The sequence below is a fragment of the Hipposideros armiger genome, unplaced genomic scaffold, assembly GCF_001890085.2.
Source record: "Hipposideros armiger isolate ML-2016 unplaced genomic scaffold, ASM189008v1 scaffold_3, whole genome shotgun sequence".
NCBI lineage: Eukaryota > Metazoa > Chordata > Mammalia > Chiroptera > Hipposideridae > Hipposideros > Hipposideros armiger.
This window is the reverse complement of record NW_017731353.1, coordinates 8,160,065-8,180,501: the sequence shown is the minus strand read 5'-3', so window position 1 is coordinate 8,180,501 and position 20,437 is coordinate 8,160,065. Positions and strand designations below refer to the sequence as shown.

The window sequence follows — 20,437 nt, the reverse complement described above, 5'->3', positions numbered from 1 at the left end:
GCCATCAGCATCATTTTTATTGCAAATCAGTTAACAAAAAAAGATGAAAAAAAAATACATCATTTTTATCATCTACAGTTTTATATGTAGTTAACTTTAAAAAAAATGTTCCTTTCCCTGTAAACTACACTCTATTTTATAAAACACAGTAAGAATCAACATCTTAGGATGTGTCTGGTCATACCCATGAGGGACAGCACAATATTGACCCCAGCGAGGCCAGAGAAGCCGCCCCGGGAGGTGGACACCTGCCCGAGCGTGCAGGCGGCCTCCCTGGGTCCGCTCCTAGGAGCTACGGTGTTGGTGTCGGCAGCAGCAGGTTGCAAGGCCTGGGCTGTGAGCGGAGCCCCGTTCTGACACCCCTCATCAGCATGACCCCTGACAGACTTGTTCATTCAGATTTTTTAAACAAAATCCACCTTTAAAAACGTATTTACAGACATTTATTTTGCCACAGGCTTATACTTGATATTGCAAGAATCTGCTCCACCTCCGAGCTTGGCCCCCCTAAACCAGGAGGGGTGTCCCTCGAGCAGGCTCCCGTCGCCCCCAGCCCACCGCCTCAGCTGCGCCCCGCTGAGCTCCACCAGGCTCCCGGAAGAGCGGCCTCCGCACACCAAGGCCAGATACAGCCACGTTTTTCCAAAACTTCAGTGTAGGTTATTGCTCTGGCAAGTCTCTTCTATAAAAACGGGGCCTATCCGCAGTTGGGGCCCATGAGCTGAGCCCAGGCCCCGATGGCGCCAGTCCACCTTCCGTGAGCTTGGAAGGTGCTGCGCCTCAGGCGGGGTAGCCCAGGCAGTCTTTCCCCACAAAAGGGTAGGGTTCCTCCACGTGGGGCCAAGGTGGGTACCACACAGCCACACCTGGCTCCTTGCTTAAACATCAAGAAGGACCGGGGGCAGAAGAGCTTTCAAAAGGAACAAGACTTGGCAAGACCAATGAACAACTACGTAACACTGAACCTGAAACAAAGATTCATGATTGGTACCACGAATGTACTCTCAGGACACCAAGAATACACTGCTGAAAGCACGCTTTCCAAAAAATCACCAACAAGCACCCAAACGCATAAACCACGTCATTTTACATTTTACGTTCGTTGTTAGATGCAAATCCACCCATGTCCCGAAGATGTGAAGGTTCGGCCGCTGCATCTCTAGATGCTGGGAGGGGGCGTGGAGGTTTGCGCTGCCCGAGGCACCCAGGAGGTTTTGGGATGGTGCTGGCTCAAACCTCCCTTCTCCGACATCAGTTCTTTTTGGATTTTGAAAAAAAAAGAAATCAATAAATAAATGGCATTTATAAATCATGAATCTTTGTTTATATTTTTTCCAGATACGTAACAATCTTGACCCTAAGTAGGAAAATTATGACAGAACTAGTTTATTTTCCTGGAAGATAAGTCTTTAGCTGGTGCCATAGAAAACAGTACATATAAATAAAAAGGCAGTGTTTCCATGTAAAATAAAAGTACATAAATAAATACTAAAAAAAAATTTTTTTTGAATCCAGGTCCTTATTTTGTATAAAAACATGTCTTTAAAAAAAAAAGCTCCTTTGGTGGGCCCGGCATCCGTGGGGCACACGGGCCAGCGCCCCAGCAGAGCCTGGGAAAGGAAGCTGCTGCGCGGGCAGCTGTTTACTTGAACGCCTCCGGAATGTGGGGGATCTGCGACTGCATGCTGGTGGGCGGGCTGGAGATGCCCTCGGACCAATCGGAGATGTTGGAATGTGGGGACGAGCTGGACCACTGGTCAGGCGACTCCGGGGACGGGGTGAGAAAGGGGTGCTCGGGCACCTGCAGCTGGTGGCTGGGGGTGTTGTCCACAGGCGAAGAGGAATAGCTGTGCTGCGAGGGCGGCGTCAGGAACTGGGCAGTGGTCATGGGTGGGACCAGAGAAGATGGCAGTGAGGTGGGCAGGACCTGGCTGTCCTGCGGCAGGATGGTGTGCACGGCCAGGCCGCTGGGGCCCAGCGACTGCACGTCTGCCTGGCTTGGCTCCCCGCCCAGGAAGCTCCGGCCCATGTGGCCGTTGGCGGCCGAGCTCACGCTGAGGTGTGGCGGGATGCTTGGCGGCTGCTGCTGCACCTGGGTCTGCACCAGGTGAGGCTGGGTGGCCAGCCGTGTGTTGGGCAGGGCCTGGTAGCTCAGCATGTGGGACAGGGCGCTGGCAGAGAGGCCGCCGTGCAGCGGGCCCATCATGCCGTGCTGGAGGGCCGGGGCCTGTGTGCTCAGTGTGCCTGGGGCCACGCTCCCTCGCAGCGGGTTGTACTGGTTTGGCACCAGGCCGTTCTGCAGCCGCGACAACCACTCGCACTGGCCGTTCAAGCCCGTGGTCCCACCCACGGTGAAATTTACGGCCCCGCTGCCACCGCCGGTACCCAGGACAGTGCTGGTGCTGGAGGCCACAGGCAGGTGGGAGAGGCGTGGCGGCCCTGCCTCGAAGGCCAGCCGGCCACCCCCGCCCAGCGCTGCCATCTCGGGCTTGGCCGCCACACTCAGGTGGCTGATGCCCAGGTGGGTGTCGGGCATGCCAGGCAGGTGGTTGAGGGGCATAGATGGAGACTGCTGGAAGGGGGAGGGCAGGAGGGGTGGCGAGGCCACGTCCGACAGGTAGCCGTGGGGCGACTCAAGGGAGTCCACAGGAGACAGCACGCTCGCGCTGTCTAGTAGGCAGCCCTTGCCATCCTGGGACTTCTTCCTCCGTGCTTTCAGGTCCCTGGTCTCCTTGCCGCCCCCGGCCAGGCCCTTGGTGCTGGGCTTGCGGGCCTTCTTGCCCTGCACGGTGGGCTTGAGGTTGCCCAGGTAGCCGTTGGGCGAGCAGAGTGGGGGTGACAGGGTAGGCGCGCCACCCAGGTTGGCGCCGTGCAGTGCGGGGCTGTGCACCAGGCTGTACTCGTCCAGCAGCCGCACGATGTCGTGGTGCATTCGCTCCTGCGCGATGTCGCGGGGCAGGCGATCCATGTGGTCGGTGATGTCCCGGTTGGCCAGGTGGTCCAGCAGCACCTTGGCGGTCTCGTAGCTGCCCTCCCGGGCGGCCAGGAACAGAGGCGTCTCCTCCTGGGGACACAGGCATGGGCAGATGCATCACCTTCACCAATGCCCCACTGCCAGGGGGACCAGCAGTTTGACTCCCCCACCCCACTGCTGGGATCAGGGGTAGACCCTTTGATCTCCCAGAGTGTGCCAGCTACCTGCCCCAGCAAGTCTTCTTAAAAAAAAAAAAAAAAAAGCCAAGTCTTCCGAGACTTAACCAGAGGTGGTCGATACGGTCCTATGTTCTAAACCAGGAGGGTTTCCCTCCGTGGGGGTCCCCCACGGGAAAGCGAACAAATTGTGGCCTCTCCTCCTCCCTCCAAAACTGTAGACACAAATGCTGCAGCAATTTCGGAGACTCGAGGACCCCTGAAGTGTATCTGTGGGCACCGGGGTGGGAGTCCCCCACCCAGACGGTCCCCCAGTGACCCTGACATCTCAGGTCCTTCCCTGGGTCTCAGCCTTCTCGTCTGTACAGTGGACATGCCATGTGTCTTTGCCAGGCTGCCGTGTGGGGGTGAGGCCTGATGGTGCCCGCCTGACACACGCAAAGCCCTGGTAATGGCCCGATGCCCTGTGACCGGTCCCTGTGTCTGAGGTTCAGTCTCCCCAGTGGGAGGTGGGATCAAGCCTTGGCCTGCCGGGGACTCAGGAGCCCTAGTGCCTAGTGCCTGCTGTGTCCCCTCACCCAGGAGGGAGGCCTCAGCTTGAAACTCGATGGCAATGAGCGGGAATGCAGGAGGCGGGGGGGCCTGTGCTTCTATGCCAAGTACCCAGAGGAGCCCAGTGCAGGCTCAGGACATGAGGGGTCAGACTGGGGCTTCCTTAGCCTCAGGAGAGACCATGGAAGTGGGGGCCTAGGGGTGGGAAGTGTGGGATCGCGTGTAGCAAGGCAGCCGCTCACATATACATGTGGGGGCCACGCAACGCACTAAGCCCCCAACACCCACCAGTGTTCTGGCTCAACCTGCACCATCTGGGTCTCCCTGCCTGGTGACAGCCAAGGATGGGCAGTGAGGTCCAGGTCATAGAGGATGACACACATGGCAGCTGCCACCGTACCATTCACTGGACTATGTTCTGCTGCAGCGGCAGCTCTATGCTCCCCTATGCGGTTACATCCATGCCCAGTTCTCGCCCGGACTTCACAGGTTAGGAAGCCGAGGCCCAGGGATCTCAGTCACTGGTTGGGGGACTCATGGTCAGAAAGGACTGGCGCTGGGTGACAGGCCCTGCCAGCCACGCCCCAGTCCCACGTGGGTCCCCAGCCCACCTTGTTGTTCTGCATGTCCTTGTTGGCACCGTTCTTCAGGAGCACGACGGCGGCCTCCACGTTATTCACGGCGGCAGCCCAGTGCAGGGCGGACTTGCCTGAGGGCAAGAAGGGGAGTGGGGGTTGGGGCAGGTCAGGGGGCAGCGGGCTGTCCCCTGCGGGCTGGGCCACAGCCTGGCTTACCCAAGTCGTCCACGGCATTGACGTCGGCGTGCGAGTTGATGAGGTCTTCCAGCATGCCCTCCACGGCCAGGCGGGCGGCCAAGATCAGGGGCGTCGTGCCATCGTGCATGCGGGCGTCCAGGTCTGTGGCTCGGTTCCGGATCAGGATCTAGGTGACAGAAGGGGTGACAGGCTCGGTCAGCCCTGGCCCAGAACAGGCCCCCTGCATGGATGAAGCCCCCGCTGGGGTCTGAGTGGCTACAGAGTGAGAGGGCAGGACCCCACCGGCTGCTACGGGAGGGGCCGGAGCCAGAGTGCAGGCCACGCTGCCCGACAGACCAGCCCCTGGGTGACCACATGTGGTCTCATCTAATCCTCACCACAGGCCTGGCTGCCGCCACCACCCCAGGACACAGAGGGGTCAGATCCCTGTCTAGCCACAGGGGACAGCATGGGCAGCCAGTCAGATGCTGCCCGCCTGGGTCATTGGCCCAAAGGATATCACTGTTTGCTGGAAGGTGAAAAAAGTTGGGCGCCAAGCAGTGTGCAGAACTGGCCTTGTCCCCGCAAAGAGCCTGTAGGAGTTTATGTCTCTATGTGCTAGAAAGGCTGCCACGGCCAGGGCCTGCCTCTGGGGACTCGTTGCCATGGTCCTCTCTCAGCTAACCTCAATTTCTGATTTCTGTAGAAAGACAATGTGCTAAAAATCATGAAATCAAAGGCTCTATATTGAATCCCCCTGCCACTCACCTGACCATCTATGCAGAGCAGGGCTGCTCAGAGCTGGGGGACTTGGAGCAGGGGGACCGGTGGGGGACTTGCAAAAGGAGCCTCCGTCAGGGACATTCCCCAGAGACCCAAGCATCCAAATCCCTAAATTCACCCTTGTCCTGGGCTTCCCAGCAAGGTCAAGGCCCAGGTTTGCAGGCAGCAAGCCGCAGTCTCTAAACCCTTCTTCGCACTGCCACAGGCTATGCCTCTGGCTGCAGCTGGGAGGGAGGCGGGAGGCGGGAGGCGTGACTCCAGTCCGGGTGGGAAGGCCCTGCCCCCAGCAGGTCTCTTTGGCCTCCTGCTGGACCGCCTTCAGCCTGGCCTCCCTTTGAGGAGGAGACGTGTGGTTTGGTGGCCTCCCCAGCTGAGCACCTCGCCCAGAGCAAAGGCTTGGGATAAAGAAACCAGCTGCCCCTGCTTAGGCTATGCTTAGGATCAGGGCTCCAGGGTCCACATGAACCGAGTTGCCGGCCAGACCAGAAGAGAAGGCCAGCGGGGGGGCTGGCAGAGGGTGTGCGTGTAGCAGCAGTTGCCCACCTGGAAAACACCCTGTGCGTCGGCAGACACGGCCGCGTGTAGCGGCGTGCGTCCCATGTTGTCCTGGATGTTGGCGTCGGCGCTGGCCTCCAACAGGCGCTTGGCCGCGTCAGAGCGTGAGTAGCGGGCAGCCAGGTGCAGGGCGGTCTCACCCGTGCGGTCCGTCTGGTTGTGCAGACTGGCACCCTGGTAGATGAAGTCTGAGATGACGGCAGGCGCGTCCTCCTCCTCATCGCTGTTGCCCGTCTCCAGGCCCCCTCCACTGCAGGAGGCGATCATGAGGGGCGTGAAGCCATCTGCAGTGAGGGCAGGAACAGGGGTGGGCAGTCAGGAAACCTGGCCCCGGCAGCGGCTCTGAGCAGGGACGACAGCCTCGAGCTGCCGGGCAGCAGTCTGCACTTGTGACCCAGCCCGTGGCGGCCTGCACACACTCGTGCCACCTGGGGCTACCAAAATCAATCCCAGCTTCCCAAGGGATAGAGCCAAGTCCAGGTGCCAGCTGACTCTTGGGCAAAGAAGCCCCCCTGTGGCTCTGCTCATGACCACAGAAAAAAGGCTATGTGAAAATGCAGTTAGGAAATCAACCCTTCGATGTCTCAAAAGATTTCAGGAGAAATCAATTTTCAGGGCCGAGTGGGCTCAATCGTCACTTAGGAGGAAGCCAGGTGACAGGGTGACTCTGAGGACTGAGAGCACCCTGCCCTCCCCACCATGCTCAGCTTCCAAAGTACTGACCCCAGGGGCTTAGGGGAGGGAGGCAGGTGGGATCTAGGGTCAGGTGAGCACAGGCTGCCAGGTGAATGGCCCTGACCAGGGAGAGCCCCAGGGGCCAGCGCGGGTGGCTGGCCGTCCACCTACCCGGCCCGCGGACGTTGACGTCCATGCAGTCGGCGTCAGCCTCACCCTGGGGCGGTGTGGGGGCCATGGCGGACACGCGCAGGTCGGCAGCATCCAAGTGCTGCTGGGTCCACTGCCGGTGGTCTGTCTGGGCATCCAGGTCGGGGAGAACCACTGGCTCCTCAAACTAAGGAAGGGGCCAAGCAGAGAGCCCCGTCACGGCAGGCAGGAAGCGGGGGGACGGGGACACAGGAGCCGCCCGGGGGCCGCCCAACTCACCCGGAACTTCTTGCTCTCTAGGTCCTCGTCACCCCACTCGTTCTGGTTGTCATCCATGAGGGCACCGTCTGAGGCATTCTTCAGGGGCCTGGGGGTGGGGGTGGGGGGCAAGACTAAGCAGGGTGGGGCTCCCCAGGAACTACCCCAAGGCCAGGGCTTCAACCGTGCTTGGCGGGTGAGGTGGGGCCGTGTGTCTGCAGGGCTCTGCCACCCCCAAGCCCCCCAGAAGCCACGGCAGCATCCACTAACTTGAGGCCCACGGAGTCCTCTCCGAGGGGCTCCCGCCGCTTCTTCTTGCTGGCCTCCGACACCTTGAAGCCCTCAGGGAACCAGAGCTGGCCATGCTGCCGCCGACGCTTTCGAGACAGCAGCACCCCGCAGCCCACGAAGACGAGAAGGACGAAGGCGACCACGGCCACGTACATGAAGTGCAGCGGCGGGGGCGGTGGCGGCTCCACCGTCTCACCTGCGGGCACAGGAGCCGCCGGTGGGCGCCCGGGCATCAGGCGGCACCTCCGCGGCTGGGGGGTGGCGGACTGGCTCCGCGGCAGGGCGCCTCCTCACCCGCTCTCCTCCATCCCGCCCCCCAAAACAAGGTCATTTCTATGCGATTAATCAGAATTGCAAACTATCGCTAAGTTCTCTCCTGCACCAGCCCAGTATCTGGAGGCGGCTTTTACTTTTCTCCCCTTTAAGGGAGGAGGATTAGCCAACGTGAAACCGCTGCGCCCGCACTGAGCTGTTAAGACAAAGGATTTACGGGGATTTTCGAGATACAAACTTCAACACTTCACATGACACCGATCAATTCTTCTCTCTCCCCCACCCCTCTCTCTCCTTTTTAAAAAGCTGTAATGATTTTGAAATAATACCCAACAAAGAAAAATCGGGGGGAACAGGTAGGGAGAGAAAAAGGCTACCACTTTCTGGCGGATGTGCCTGTCCCCGGGGCCAGCCTCACGGGCGGTTGTCACTATAAGTAGGGAGAGTGTGTGCCTGGCAGAAAATTCTGGAAAAGCACTCCCCGACCTCTGGATGGCACGGCACCCACCCGTGGGTGGTAAGTGACACAAAGAGCAAGCGCGTCTGGGGAGGGGATCGGGACTTAACCCCTCCCAGGCAGACGCTCCCTAAAACGCAAGCCCACGGTTCCCGAGGGTGCCGGGCCAGCGAGGGCTGCCACTCACTCTGCACAGCCTCGATCTTGTAGGGGATGTTCAGGTTGCCCCGCAAGGCGAGCGCCCCCAGGAACGCAGCCACGTCCGTGGCACTCTGGAAGCACTGGGAGGACGACTGGACGCACTGCCGGTTGTCAATCTCCAGATAGACAATGGACCTGGAGAATGTGCCCAGGTCAGCGGCTGGGCCAAAGGCTTCCTCCCCGCTCCCGCCCAATGGGCTGCCTCTGGGGACCAGCTGCGGCCCTGGTGGCATCATCCCGATAGGTGAGGAGACAGGTGCTCTAAGAACTCTAGGGGGGGCAGCAGGACAGGAATAACCCTGGAGGTGGACGGTGCCCCTGACAGCCCAAGTCAAGCACCAGCGTGAGACAGGCACACAGTAGGTCCTCATCAGACACCCTGCAAAGTGCTCCCCCACCCCTCCCTACCATCCTCTATGGTTCCCTCGGGTGCCACAAGCACCCCCGTGGCTCATGTCAGCAGGACAGAGGCCTCAAAGGCCCGATCCTCTCCTGGGAGCTGACCTCAGGCCCCAGGACATGGGCCTTGGGGTCAAGAGCCCTGGGTGGGTGGGAATGCTGCCTCTGGCCCTCGCCTGTGGTGGGGCCCTGGAAGTCCCGGTCCAGTAGGACCTTGGCCGTTTTACCATAAAGTGGGGAGAGCACTTTCTCTGGGGACAGCCCCAGGGGTCAGACACGGCCTGGCCGTGCGCCGGGACTCACTCACCCGCGGATCTCCATTGGGTCCAGCTCCCTGCGCCAGCGCCCACTGCTGCCATCTGGGAGTAATGCAGCCTTCACCTGGCCGAGCAGGGCGCTGGGCGCAGCCCAGCCTTCCACAGAGCGTTTGATGGGGTGCTTGTGCAGCTCCTCCTCATGGCCGTAGTAGGGGAAAATCATCTGCCGGCCGTTCGCGTCACGCTTGAAGACCACGTTGGTGTGCAGCAGGCGGCTGAGCTCCCGCAGGAAATGCAGGGAGCCGTTGCGCAGCTGGTCCGGTGGCATCAGCACCACCACCACCAGCGTGCCAGTGGCCAGCCGCTCGGGCACGTGATCTGCACAGTCTAACCCGTCCCACTCACACTCTGCGCTGTTGCAGCCCTGGTCGCAGTGCCCGTCGCTGAAGTGGTCCTTGCAGTACTGGTCATACAGGGGGCTGCAGGCAGAGGTCACACTCAGGCTCCCTCCACAGCCGGCCCCCCTGCTGCCCTGCCCGGGCTACACCCAGGGAAACACGCCCGTCCCACGCACGGGGGGAACCCCCGGCCACCATCTGGCCTGCTGCCCTGCATTTGAGATCAGGGGCCGTTCTCTGTCCGCTCTCCCTGCACCATGAGCCCCGGGCCCGTGCTGAGCCGTGGCCGTCCCCGCCGGCCTTACTTGCACTGGCCGTCGGCGCGCTGGCAGTCGAAGCCGTCAAAGAGGCAGCCGGCCGAGTTGCACTGGCTGTCGCAGTGGTCGTTGCTGAAATACTTCCAGCACTCCAGCGACTGTGTGCAGTTCTGCCAAGGGTCGTTGAAGTTGAGGGAGCAGTCGCCGCCGTCCCAGCCACACGCGTGGTTGTTACACTGCAGGCTGCAGACCTTGTTTCCGGCCTCCTCACGGCACTCGGGGAGCTCGCAGGCCTCCTCGATCTGCGGTGGGGTGATGTCCAGGCCCACGCCGCCCCTGAAGCTATAGTCCAGGATGTGGCACAGGAGCCCGTTGAACTTGGCAGGACATAGACAGCGGTAAAAAGGGCTCTCGGAAGTGGGCTCGCACGTGCCCTGGTTGTAGCAGGGGTTGCCGCCCACGCAGGGGCTGCTGGCCGGGAACTGGCACTCGGGGCCGGTGAAGGGGCCCAGGCACAGGCAGGTGGGGCTGCGCGGGCCCGAGATGCAGGTGCCGCCGTTGAGGCACCGCAGGCTGCCGCAGGTGCGCGCGTCGTTCTCACACGTGGCGCCCTCGAAGCCCTGCCAGGAGAGGGTGGCCCGAGGGGAGGGGTGTCAGGGCGGGTGGCTCCCCAGACACCACAGGGCCCCACCCAGGCTCTCAGGTACCACTGTGTCCCCCAACCCGGGAGAGGGGCCGGCAGCCTTTCCCTAGCAACAGGACCCTTTAAAGAGAGAGTCTGTCAACATAAAAAGCTCTGGGGCTGCCGTGGGATGGCAGGGAGGCGGGAGGACACACAGGCAGAGCACAGGGCATTTGCTGGGCGCTGAGAGCTCCACACGACACTGTAACAGAGGATGTGTCACACTATGTGCTGTCAGAACCCAAACAACCCCCAGCCCCAGGAGCGACCCTGAGGAACACTGGACTTGACTTAGCAACGGATCGACGTTGGCTGGTCAATAGTAACCGGTCAATAGTAACCATGTATCGCAGATGCGAACAACGGGGACCGGGAATGAGGTGGGTGGGGGAGGAGAACACTCTACTTTCTGCACAGTTTCTCTGTAAACCTAAAACTGCTCTACAAATATAGTTTACCGACACCACAGACATGACCTCCAGGAAAAGGCGGACGGCAGAGCCCTCCAGCAGGCATGTGTGCAAGGCCAGGCCCAAGGGAAGGTGGCCTTCCGCAGCCGCCTTCAGCCCAGGGAACCCTCGCGGGCCGCACAGGACTTGGGGGCGAGGCGGCCCCTCCCACCCCCACCCGGGCGCTATACCTACCGCTGGGCATTTGCAGATGAACCCGCGGGCGGTGTTGGAGGCCACTGCACACGTGCCCCCGTTCTTGCATGGCTTTCCTTTGCAGCCGTTGATGACAGACTCACAGCGGCGCCCTGGGTACAAAAGCGGGTATGAAGGGCTTGCTGGCCCAGCCCCAGCCCCCCACCGGCCCAGCCACCCCAGCCCGCTGCACCCACCGGTGTGGCCGGCCCGACACTCGCAGTGGAAGTCGTTGACACGCTGCACGCAGTTCTGGGTGCCGCGGGCATCGCAGGGGTTGGACAGGCACTCGTTGACGTCGCCCTCGCAGCGCTCGCCCACAAAGCCGGGCAGGCAGGTGCAGCTGTAGCCGCCCACCTGGTCCACGCATGTGCCATTGTTGAAGCACTTGGGGCCCCGGGAGACGGGGTCGATGGGGGGGCTGCAGTCATCCACATTGACCTCACAGTGCACACCTGCAGGGGCCACGGGCCATCAGGGACCTGTGCGGGCCCCATGCTGCCCCTGCTCCCTCCAGAGGGCGCCACCCGACAAGCGGTGAGGACTGGGACCACAGATGCTCATGGAAAGCAGGAGGTTGGCACCAGGCAGCTGCCAGTTGCCTGGCCGTACTCCATCCCTGTTAGCCCTGCATCCTGGCTGAGTCCAGGACATCTCTGGCTGATTACCAGGTGCTGCCTGACTGACCACTTTCCCCTGGACCCCAGCCCTGGGTGTGGCACCCCTTACCCTGTGTGCCCCGGGGACAGGAACACTTGTATGTGTTGGTGAGGTCGATGCAGGTACCCCCGTTCTGGCACGGGTGGGACAGGCACTCATTGATCTCCTCAGAGCAATTCACCCCATGGTAGCCGGCCACACACTGTGCAGGGAGACAGATGGTGGGGGCTGTGGCTCGGTGGGTAGCAGCGTGCGGCCCCCCCAGCCCTGTGCAGGCTGACGGGGCCACATAGGCTGCCCTCTTGCCTAGTGAAGCCTTGGGTTCCTCACACCTGCCAACCAGGAGTGAGACTCCTGTCCAGCTGACCCTGGGGAGGGCTCCGCTAGGCTGAGTCACTGCCCAGGGCAGGGGTGAGACTTACCCTATGAGATAGTGGTGGGGACCTCAGGGCGGTGTGTCAGGTGAGCCTAAAGGGACAACCCTGGGGGAAGGGAACCTTGCCCCACTTCTCAGAGTATCTTCCACTTCTCGCCCCCCCCGCATAAGGCCACTCTTGCAGGCAGTCTCCCCCGATTCCCCTGGTCCTCCCTTAATGGAACTGAAAGGTGTCCACATCTGTTGGGATTCATCTTCCCTACTGCTCCGACTCCCAGCCCAGGGCCTGGCTCCTGATGACATTCACACCAGACACCCTTACCCAGGACGGGTCCCCACCTCACAGGAGTAGCCGCCAGGGTAGTCGGTGCAGGTGGCCCCGTTCTGGCAGGGGCTAGGTGAGCACTCGTCCACCTGGTCCTCACAGTAGCTGCCCGTGTAGCCCGCCTGGCAGCGGCAGTGGTGCGTGTTGCCTGCATCCATGCAGAGCCCTCCGTTCCGGCATAGGTTGGTCACTTCGATGCCTGCAGGGCACGTGGCAGCAGGGAGCGTGAGGCCTGCGCTCTCCTCCGGGAGGCGGGGGCAGCCTCGGACCTCACATGACGCATGCCCTTTGGGTGCCAGGGAAGACTGGGCCAGGGCGGGACGCAGCCAGTTACCTTGCCGCCATGCGGCCACTTCACAGGAAACGCTGGGCACGTCACAGTAGAGGCCAGTCCAGCCGCTGTGGCACTCACAGCGATACAGGGCGTTGGTCTGCCAGCACTTGCCGCCGTTCTTGCAGGGTGAGGAGTCGCACCAGCGTACAAGGTTCTGGGGACAGTAGAGACCAGCTCTCTCACGGTCCCCACCCGGTCCCATCGGGCTGCATCCCGCCCAGCCGTGCCGTCCACATGCCCACCACAGACCCTCACGCCCAAGGGGGGATTTGTCACGCCATCCTCCACAAGCGGACACTGAGGCCATGGGCCCCCGCTGGGGGGTCTCTCTCGCTCGCTCTCTGCGCCCTCAGCAAACCCAGACCACCAGCTGCCTTTCCTTGAAGGAAGACTTTTCTTTAGCAGTAAATAAACAACTTGGTTGGAAGTTTTTTGAGACTAATGCATCATGCGAGAACATTCAATGAACACCCATCTCTAATGCTTTTACATATTTATGTAAAAACACTGCTTTTTAAGTCTTTCCCCAAATCACCCAGTCCTTGCTCTCACTCCATAAACCTCTGCTACCCGCCCTGGATGGCCGCCCCATCCACCACCTCCAGCTCCTCAGGTGGCAGCACAGCCCAGGGCTGGGACCAAGCTGGCAATCCAGGCCCCCAGGAGCACGTGACCGAGGCCACCCCCCGCCTCCCCGAGCTGGGCTCTTCTCTACTTTGGGCTGACTGAGTGGGCCCGGCAGGGTGGCTGCTGTGATGTGTCACAGGCTGATGCCCAAACTCGGCCACCTCCTGCCGGGCACCTTGCAGCCTACTCACTCACCTGGCAGTTGAGGCCGGTATAGCCCTGTGGGCAGGTGCACTTGTAGGTGCCATAGCTATCTTGACAGGTGCCACCGTGCAGGCAGGGACGCGAGTCACACTCATTGACGTCGTGCTGGCAGTAGCTGCCCGTGAAGCCAGGCGGGCACAGGCAAGTGAAGGAGTTGATGCCATCCACGCAGGTGCCACCATTGAAGCAGGAGCTGGAGGCGGGCAGGTAGCAGGGGAGGAGGGTGACTGGGGGCACAGGACCCTGGCTGAGCTGGCACCTCCCCTTGGCTCAGACCGTGTCCAAAGGGGCCTGATGGCCAGAAAAGGCCAGAAGCAGCCTGCCTGACCTCAGGGAGCCCAACAGGAGCTCCAGGAGGCTCCCAACACATGGCCAGGGAACTCAAACTCTCAAGCCATGTCACACCCTCTTCCTTTGCCTTCCTCATAACTCATCCTGAGAGAAGCTTTGTCACACACACAGGTTAAAATACGGGAATAGACAACGTGGGAGACTACCATGTCAGAAACAGGATGAGAATGACATTTAATGCTGAGCTTCCTGGCAGCCAAGGCAAAAAAAAGGAAACAAGATGGGTTACGAAGTTCTCCTGTCTGGAAGAAGGAGGCATACCAGTTCTTCGGGATAAACTACCAGGGCCCTTCTAGGAAGAACACTGCAATCAATGATCAACGTCTGACTCAAATCAACTAGCACTGAGAGCGACTGGGTAGACAGCTGCTGGGTACACAGGTTGCCACACACTGTGCATGGCTCCTGTGGCCCGGTCCCCTCCCTGCCGCAGACCTAGGCCTGCACCTGATGCACAGCATCCCCGCCCCCATGGGCCACGGCCCCACCCACCTCTCCGTGCAGTCAGGTGTGTTGTTCTCACAGTGGATCCCGCTAAAGCCTGTGGGGCAGGTGCACGTATAGCTGGCCACACAGTCGGTGCAGTTGGCGCCATTGCGACAGGGGCTGCTGGCACATTCGTTGATGTCCTCCTCGCAGAAGGCGCCCTGGAAGCCAGCTAGGCAGTCGCAGTAGGCCATGTTGATGCCGTCTGTGCAGGAGCCACCATTGTGACATGGGTCTGGGAGCAGAGAGGAGGGCAGGCCTGAGGCGCGGGCAGGAGTGGGGACAAAGCGCGCTCCTCGTGGGTTGTGACAAGGCCCGTGACAAGGACTAGGAAGAACCACGCTGGACTGGGGCCGTGCTGGGGGAGTGGCTACTGGAATCCGGCTGGGAGATGCGGGGATGGGCTTAAAGCTGGGCAGTCTGGCTCCAGAGCCTTCTGGACCCACCCGGAAGCACCTTGCTCGGTCCACGCAAGGCCTGCAGTGATGCGCCATGAGCAGTGCCCCCTCCCCAGCACTTCCTCCAGCACCTACCCTGGGCTCCATCCTGGCCATGCCCAGCTGGACTGAGCCGGGCTTGGCCTCTGGGCATGATGGCTGGCACTGCCGGCACCACCCCTACACCTAGGCACCGCCACACCCTTCCCCCATCTGACCCCAACAAGCTCCCTGCGCTGTGCCCACTGGGGAGACAGGTCTGAGAGCACCTCGGGTGGGCACGGCTGGCCAGGCCACTCACTCGGCCGGCAGTCGTCGATGTCCGTCTCGCAGTTGCGCCCCGTGTAACCTGCTTGGCAGTGGCAGCGGTAACTGCCGTTGGTGTTCTGGCAGGAGGCACCGTTGCGGCACGGGCTCTTCACACACTCGTTGATGTCGATCTCACAGGTCTGCCCTGGGTGGGGAGCAGGGAGCCGTCAGCTCAGTCCCTCCAGGCCTCTCCCCTGTACACCCAGGGGTAGGGCCTCCTCAGCCCCAGGAAGAAAGGAAGGGCATCCGACTTGCCGTCCCCGAGTTTCGGCCCAAGCAGGTTATACAAATTCGGGGCAGAAAGAGCAAGGCCAATTCTAGAGCCATCCCTGCAGGAGGCTCTGCAGCCCACACACCTCCAAAGACGGAGAGCTCACTTCTCATACCCTGGAGCCACCTGAGCCCCCGGACTTCCCTCCCTGGCCCAGCCCCTCCTGGAAGTCAGCCTGAGCCAGGGCTGTAGAGAGCAGGCCGGCCTCACCCTGCCAGCCGGTGGGGCAGACGCAGGAAAAGCTCTCGTAGTCCTCAGACGCCTTGCATTCGCCGCCATTTCTGCAGGGGCCGGGGGCACACGGGGCCAGCACCACCTCACATGTGGCTCCTGAGGGAAGAAGGACAGGCGGTGAGACACAGGGAGCCGCGGGCCAGGGGGTGGCTTTGACAGAGGCCACCGTGACCACCGTCTGTTGGTCGTTCCACCGTCAGAGCACACTGGGCTGGCCCCAAGGAGGGGGAAATGGCACGGCACTGGGACCCCGTGTGAGCTGGCTGCAGCATCAGGAGCTGAACTAAGCGCTGGAGACAAAGCAGACAAACGCCCGGCTCCCCCACAGGCTGCAGGACACAACAGCGTGGCCTTACCCCGCCAGGAGTGCCAGGCAGCAAGGACTGGCGGCCCCTCTACAACATCACAGGGGCCTCGGGCCTGCTCCCAGCCTCACCCCTCCACGCCTCATGGTGGCAAAGGGCCCTCCCTGCACAGAGCAGAGGTCTGGGAGCTAATCCCGGGGGCTTGTGTCACAGGCAGGAAATGCCCATCATGAGAGGCCACTGAACGAAGGCTGTGCTAGCAGGGGATGAGCCCTCCACTCTGCTGGGGAAGATGCCAGCCTCAGCTCCGAGCACATCCTACTGAACAGGGAGCACCAGGCGACTGGGACAAGGCAGGGAGCCCGGCTAGGGCCATGTGCACACCAGGGCGACGTTTTCTCTGTGAAAGCCCAGAGGAGTTTTCCTGTTTACAGCCCGCGGGGCACGATTCCCGAGGAAGCAAGGAAGAGTTATCTTCCTCCTCGCCCATTATCTCCCTGGCCTGCTGGTGCGATTTTCCAGGGCCTTTCTTTCTTTCAGTTTCCACGGTGACCTGGGCAGGCAGGAAATTCGCCAGAGCTTCCGACAATTGTGTGGAGGGAAGCAGGAAGCGGGGTAGAAAGGAAGCCGGTCAGCACAGGCCCGCTCCACCCGCCGGGCCCGCCAGCCTCCAGTATCAGCGTGTCCAAGAGGGACTCGGGTGCGTGCGGGCGTGGAGGCCCTGGCCGGCCACAGGGGGGTTTCCTCACTGATGTACGAGAGAAAATCCAGGTCCCCAGTTCTGGTCAAAGAAAACACTGCTCTGGCCATGGGCCACCCGATGTCACGGGAACCACCGGCATGGCCCCTGCCACTGCCTGGCCAGCTGGACAGGGTCCTCTCAGGACCCCCAGGGGCAGCACCCTTAGCCCACCCCCAGCAGAGCCTGGTGGCCCCGGTGGCTGTGGACTTTTCATTTTTAACTCTACGCGTATCTCTTCGAGGGAAGGGACATTTCCTGTGACCTCCTTGGCTGGGACAACAGCAGAGGCTGAGACGCCCAAGGAAATGTCTCCTGCCTCTACTCAGCAAGAAGAAGGTTCCTTGCTCGTCTACACCAAGACGGGCTGCCGTCAAAGGAGCCTCTCGGGCCTGGACCCAGGGGCCCCCGGCAGCGTGGACCCAGCTCTCGGCTCCGCTGCCAAGGGTTCCATCTTCTCACCTCCTGAGCAGGCTTGCCAGGTGAAATATTTGGGACATACTTATACTAAAAATTTCTCCTGGGCATCCTGTATTTTTTTGTGCTCATCTGGCAGTGATACCTGCAGGGTGAGGCCCAAATTCAGCCAGCTTAGGAAAGCCACTGTGTGTCCCATGGCCACCTCTGTACTCTCAGCCACCGCATCCCTCTGTCTGTCCAGGACCCGGTTAGGGCCAACCCTCACCCAGGTAGGCCCCGCCCACCCTGCAGGCCCCGCCCCCACACCCTGTAGGTCCCACCCACCAGATAGGCCCCACCCCCCACTCACAGGCCCACTCTCACCCGTGTAGGGCAGCAGGCAGTTGCATTTGTAACCCGCCACGTCATCGATACACGTGCCCTGGTTCAGACACGGGTTGGACGCGCACTCGTTAATGTTGGTCTGGCAGTTGGGGCCTGGAGAGAGAGGGACAGCAGTCAGTGTATCTGTCACCTGGGTGCCGAGGCTGGGTCCCCCACTGCAGGCCCCTCCTCATCTGGTGGTAGGAAGAGCCTGTGCTGAGTGATGGGACCGGAGCCAGCACCAGCCAGGCTGCACCACGGACAGCAGGCTCCTCACAGGAGGGCGACATCGCAGGTCGTGCTGGCTGGTCCTGATCCTCTGCATTGCCACCCACCCCCCACCCCCCAGCGGGACCACTGTGCACCAGGAGCCCCCAGCCACTCACCACTGAAGCCTTCCCGGCAGGTACACACATAGCCACTGGTCATGTCCTTGCAGGCACCGCCATTGATGCAGGGGTTCGACTCACACTCATTGTTGTTCACGTCACAGTTGGCCCCACTCCACCCAGGGTCACAGTCACACTTATACCTGCAGAGGTGACCACACTACAACTCAGGGGTGGCCCTGATGATGAGTGGGCCTGGGCTGCGGGCACTTCTGGCTCTGCCACTCTCCTACAGTCATGACAGGGAGGCACTGGTCCCCTGATCCTGCGTCCTCTGAAGTGGGGCAATAGCACCCACCCTGCCCGATAGTGGCAAGGGTTTGGTTACACCAGATGTGGGTCAGTGCCCAGTGCAGGGCAGTGACCAGAAGGCTCTCACCGCTCGCTGCTGTGTGGTCGTGAAGACAGTGCTTATCCTCTCTGTGCAAAGCGAGGGCATGGGGACCCTGCCCATGTCAATGCCCCTAGACAGCAGCGTGGGGCACATAATGGGTGTCAGAAATGAAAGGTAAGCTTCCGTGTCTTCTCTGTACCCCAATACTTCTGACACCAAATTCTCCAGCTGTCGGGACACCAGCTGGGTGTCCTACCTTGATTCTGATGCTGCTTGGGGCCAGTGCAGACCCCACGGGTTAAGGGCTCGGTCCCACAAGACTGCCCCATATGAGACACCAATCACCAGTCGCAGGGTGTCCCCTGAACTTTAGACCAGCCATAAATCGGGTTCCCGCCACCCTCTCCTTGAGTCTGGTCATTTGCTAGAGCGGCTCACAGAACTCAGGGAAAGAGTTTTACTTCCTTGATGAGCGGTTTATCATAAAAACATAAACTCAGGAACAGCCAGATGGAAGAGATGCAGAGGACAAGGGATGGAGTGTTGACACCCTCCCTGCACCGTGATGTGGTCCCCAACCCGGAAGCCTTCTGACCCCTTCAGGGAGCAGTTCTAGAGGCCTGGTTGCACAGGCCTGACTGGTTCAACCACTGGCTCTGCTGAACCCAACCTCCAGCCCCTCCCGCTCCTTGAGGAACTGAAAGGTCCCACCCTCTAATCACAGGGTAGGTTCCTGGGACCCAGCCCCCATCCTTAGGTTCCTTAGCCACCTCATTAGCATAAGCTCTGATGTGGTTGAAAGGGGCTTGTTATGAATAACAAAAAGTGCTCCGCCCACTTTTATAGACCTGTGAAGCGGCTTCAGGAGCCAGGACTCGGCCAGCAACACATTCATTTCTCATTACCTCACAAGAATCAGCACGCTGGCTGTGGCTGGCACACCAACCAGTTTCTGGGATCACTCGGGCCTTCTGAGCCAGCACGGTGCCCATGACCAAGGCACAGGCCAGGGTTGAGCAGGTGCCCTGTCCTGGCGGGAGGCTGCCCACCCACTCACCGGGCCCGGGGCCCACTTCTGGCCTATCTGGAGCTTTGAGCAGGCACCTGCCCAGCCTGCTCCCCGCCGGCCACCCCATGGGCCACCACACATGCCGCCTTCCGGGGACAGGGCTAATGCGGCCTCGGAATGGAGGTGGGCGCACCCCATGCCCCGGCCTCTGCCCTGGCCTCGTACCCATTGAGGCTGTCCCGGCAGGCCCCGTGGATGCAGGGGTTGCTGTCGCACTCGTTGACCTCAGACAGGCACGTGGGGCCATGGTAGCCCTCAGGGCAGCGGCAGGCGAAGCTGTTGATGCCATCCTGGCAGGTGCCCCCATTGTGGCAGGGGTTGCCGGCACACTCATCAATGTTGATATTGCACATGCTTCCTGTGGGCAAGCGGGGAAGGGGAGGTAGAGGGTTCAGCTCCCACACCCAGGACCCCATCAGTAAAGGATGAGGAGGGGTCTCGGTGAGCAGGTTCTGGCCCCTCTGAGCCTCAGTCTGCCCGTTAAACCAGGGTGATAACCGACTGCTCAACCCAGGTCCTTCTGGGGCGTAAACCAGGCAAGAAGGCACTTGGCACATGTCACATGCATATGCGCAGCAGCCGCCAGCCTGGCCCAGTGCTCTGTGCTGTGCTGGGCACTCACACAAGGCACATACCAACGGCCCCAGGGGCAGAGCCTGCACTGTCCCCTGACTGACAGGACCTGAGGCTCAGAGAGGCCAGGACTTGCTCAAGGGCTCAGCGTGCACCCTGAGCCTGGCTCCCCTCTCGTCCTGCTGGGCCGGCTCAGAGCTGGGGCCAGAGGCTGGAGAATGCTGTGCTGGCTGGAGCCCATCCTGCCATGGTCTCTGCTGCAGTCAGCCAAGGCCAGCAGCCAGACAGCCCTGGGCTGTGGTCTGCACCACCCCACCCTTGGGCTCACCCAGACCTGGCCCACCCAGAATTCTGGGGCCATCACTGACCTTGACCTCTGAGCACAGCCTCAGCCCCTGTGGTTAGGCTGTGAGGAGGCCTCGGGGGACAGGGCCCAGTCAGTCTCTGACCTCTGGGGCCGCTCACCTGTGTAGCCCGGCTCACATGCACACTCGTAGCCGTCAATCTTGTCCAGACAGGTGCCCGAGTCGCAGGGGTTGCTGGCACAGTCGTCCAGGTTGATTTCACAGTTGGGTCCTGGAGAGTAGGGGGCACGTGGTGGTCAGCTCCTGAGCACCCCAACCCCCCAAGCCCCACTGAGCCAGGCCAGGCACCTGTGGTCCCCTTGAGGCAGAGACAGAGGTAGGCGTTGTCACGGTCCTGGCAGGTGCCCCCGTGGCGGCAGGGCTGACTGTGGCACTCGTTGATGTTGGTCTCGCAATGGTGGCCTGTGTAGCCCGGCTGGCACAGGCAGGTGAAGGTGGCGATGCCGTCCTTGCAGGACCCGTAGTGGCAGGGGTCAGGGTCACACTCGTCGATGTCCACCTCGCAGTGGGGCCCTGTGTAGCCTGCAGG

At 61.3% G+C, this 20,437-nt stretch overlaps 1 protein-coding gene across 1 annotated transcript in view; it reads right to left on the bottom strand.

Annotated features, from left to right (window-relative positions):
* NOTCH1 (notch receptor 1) overlaps positions 1-20,437 on the bottom strand; it is a 46,869-nt gene continuing 26,432 nt past the window's right edge. The window contains exons 11-34 of the mRNA XM_019639926.1: positions 20,197-20,430; positions 20,009-20,119; positions 19,136-19,328; positions 17,565-17,710; positions 17,179-17,292; positions 15,328-15,447; positions 14,839-14,991; positions 14,107-14,335; positions 13,255-13,456; positions 12,433-12,586; positions 12,113-12,297; positions 11,467-11,599; positions 10,935-11,192; positions 10,738-10,850; positions 9,460-10,031; positions 8,807-9,235; positions 8,087-8,235; positions 7,149-7,365; positions 6,900-6,987; positions 6,642-6,807; positions 5,784-6,079; positions 4,497-4,644; positions 4,314-4,411; positions 1-3,064 (exon numbers count right to left, since the gene is read on the bottom strand). Coding sequence (XP_019495471.1) covers positions 1,643-3,064; positions 4,314-4,411; positions 4,497-4,644; positions 5,784-6,079; positions 6,642-6,807; positions 6,900-6,987; positions 7,149-7,365; positions 8,087-8,235; positions 8,807-9,235; positions 9,460-10,031; positions 10,738-10,850; positions 10,935-11,192; positions 11,467-11,599; positions 12,113-12,297; positions 12,433-12,586; positions 13,255-13,456; positions 14,107-14,335; positions 14,839-14,991; positions 15,328-15,447; positions 17,179-17,292; positions 17,565-17,710; positions 19,136-19,328; positions 20,009-20,119; positions 20,197-20,430 — 5,930 coding nt within the window. The 3' untranslated portion in view covers positions 1-1,642. The remainder of the gene's footprint in view (positions 3,065-4,313; positions 4,412-4,496; positions 4,645-5,783; positions 6,080-6,641; positions 6,808-6,899; positions 6,988-7,148; positions 7,366-8,086; positions 8,236-8,806; positions 9,236-9,459; positions 10,032-10,737; positions 10,851-10,934; positions 11,193-11,466; positions 11,600-12,112; positions 12,298-12,432; positions 12,587-13,254; positions 13,457-14,106; positions 14,336-14,838; positions 14,992-15,327; positions 15,448-17,178; positions 17,293-17,564; positions 17,711-19,135; positions 19,329-20,008; positions 20,120-20,196; positions 20,431-20,437) is intronic.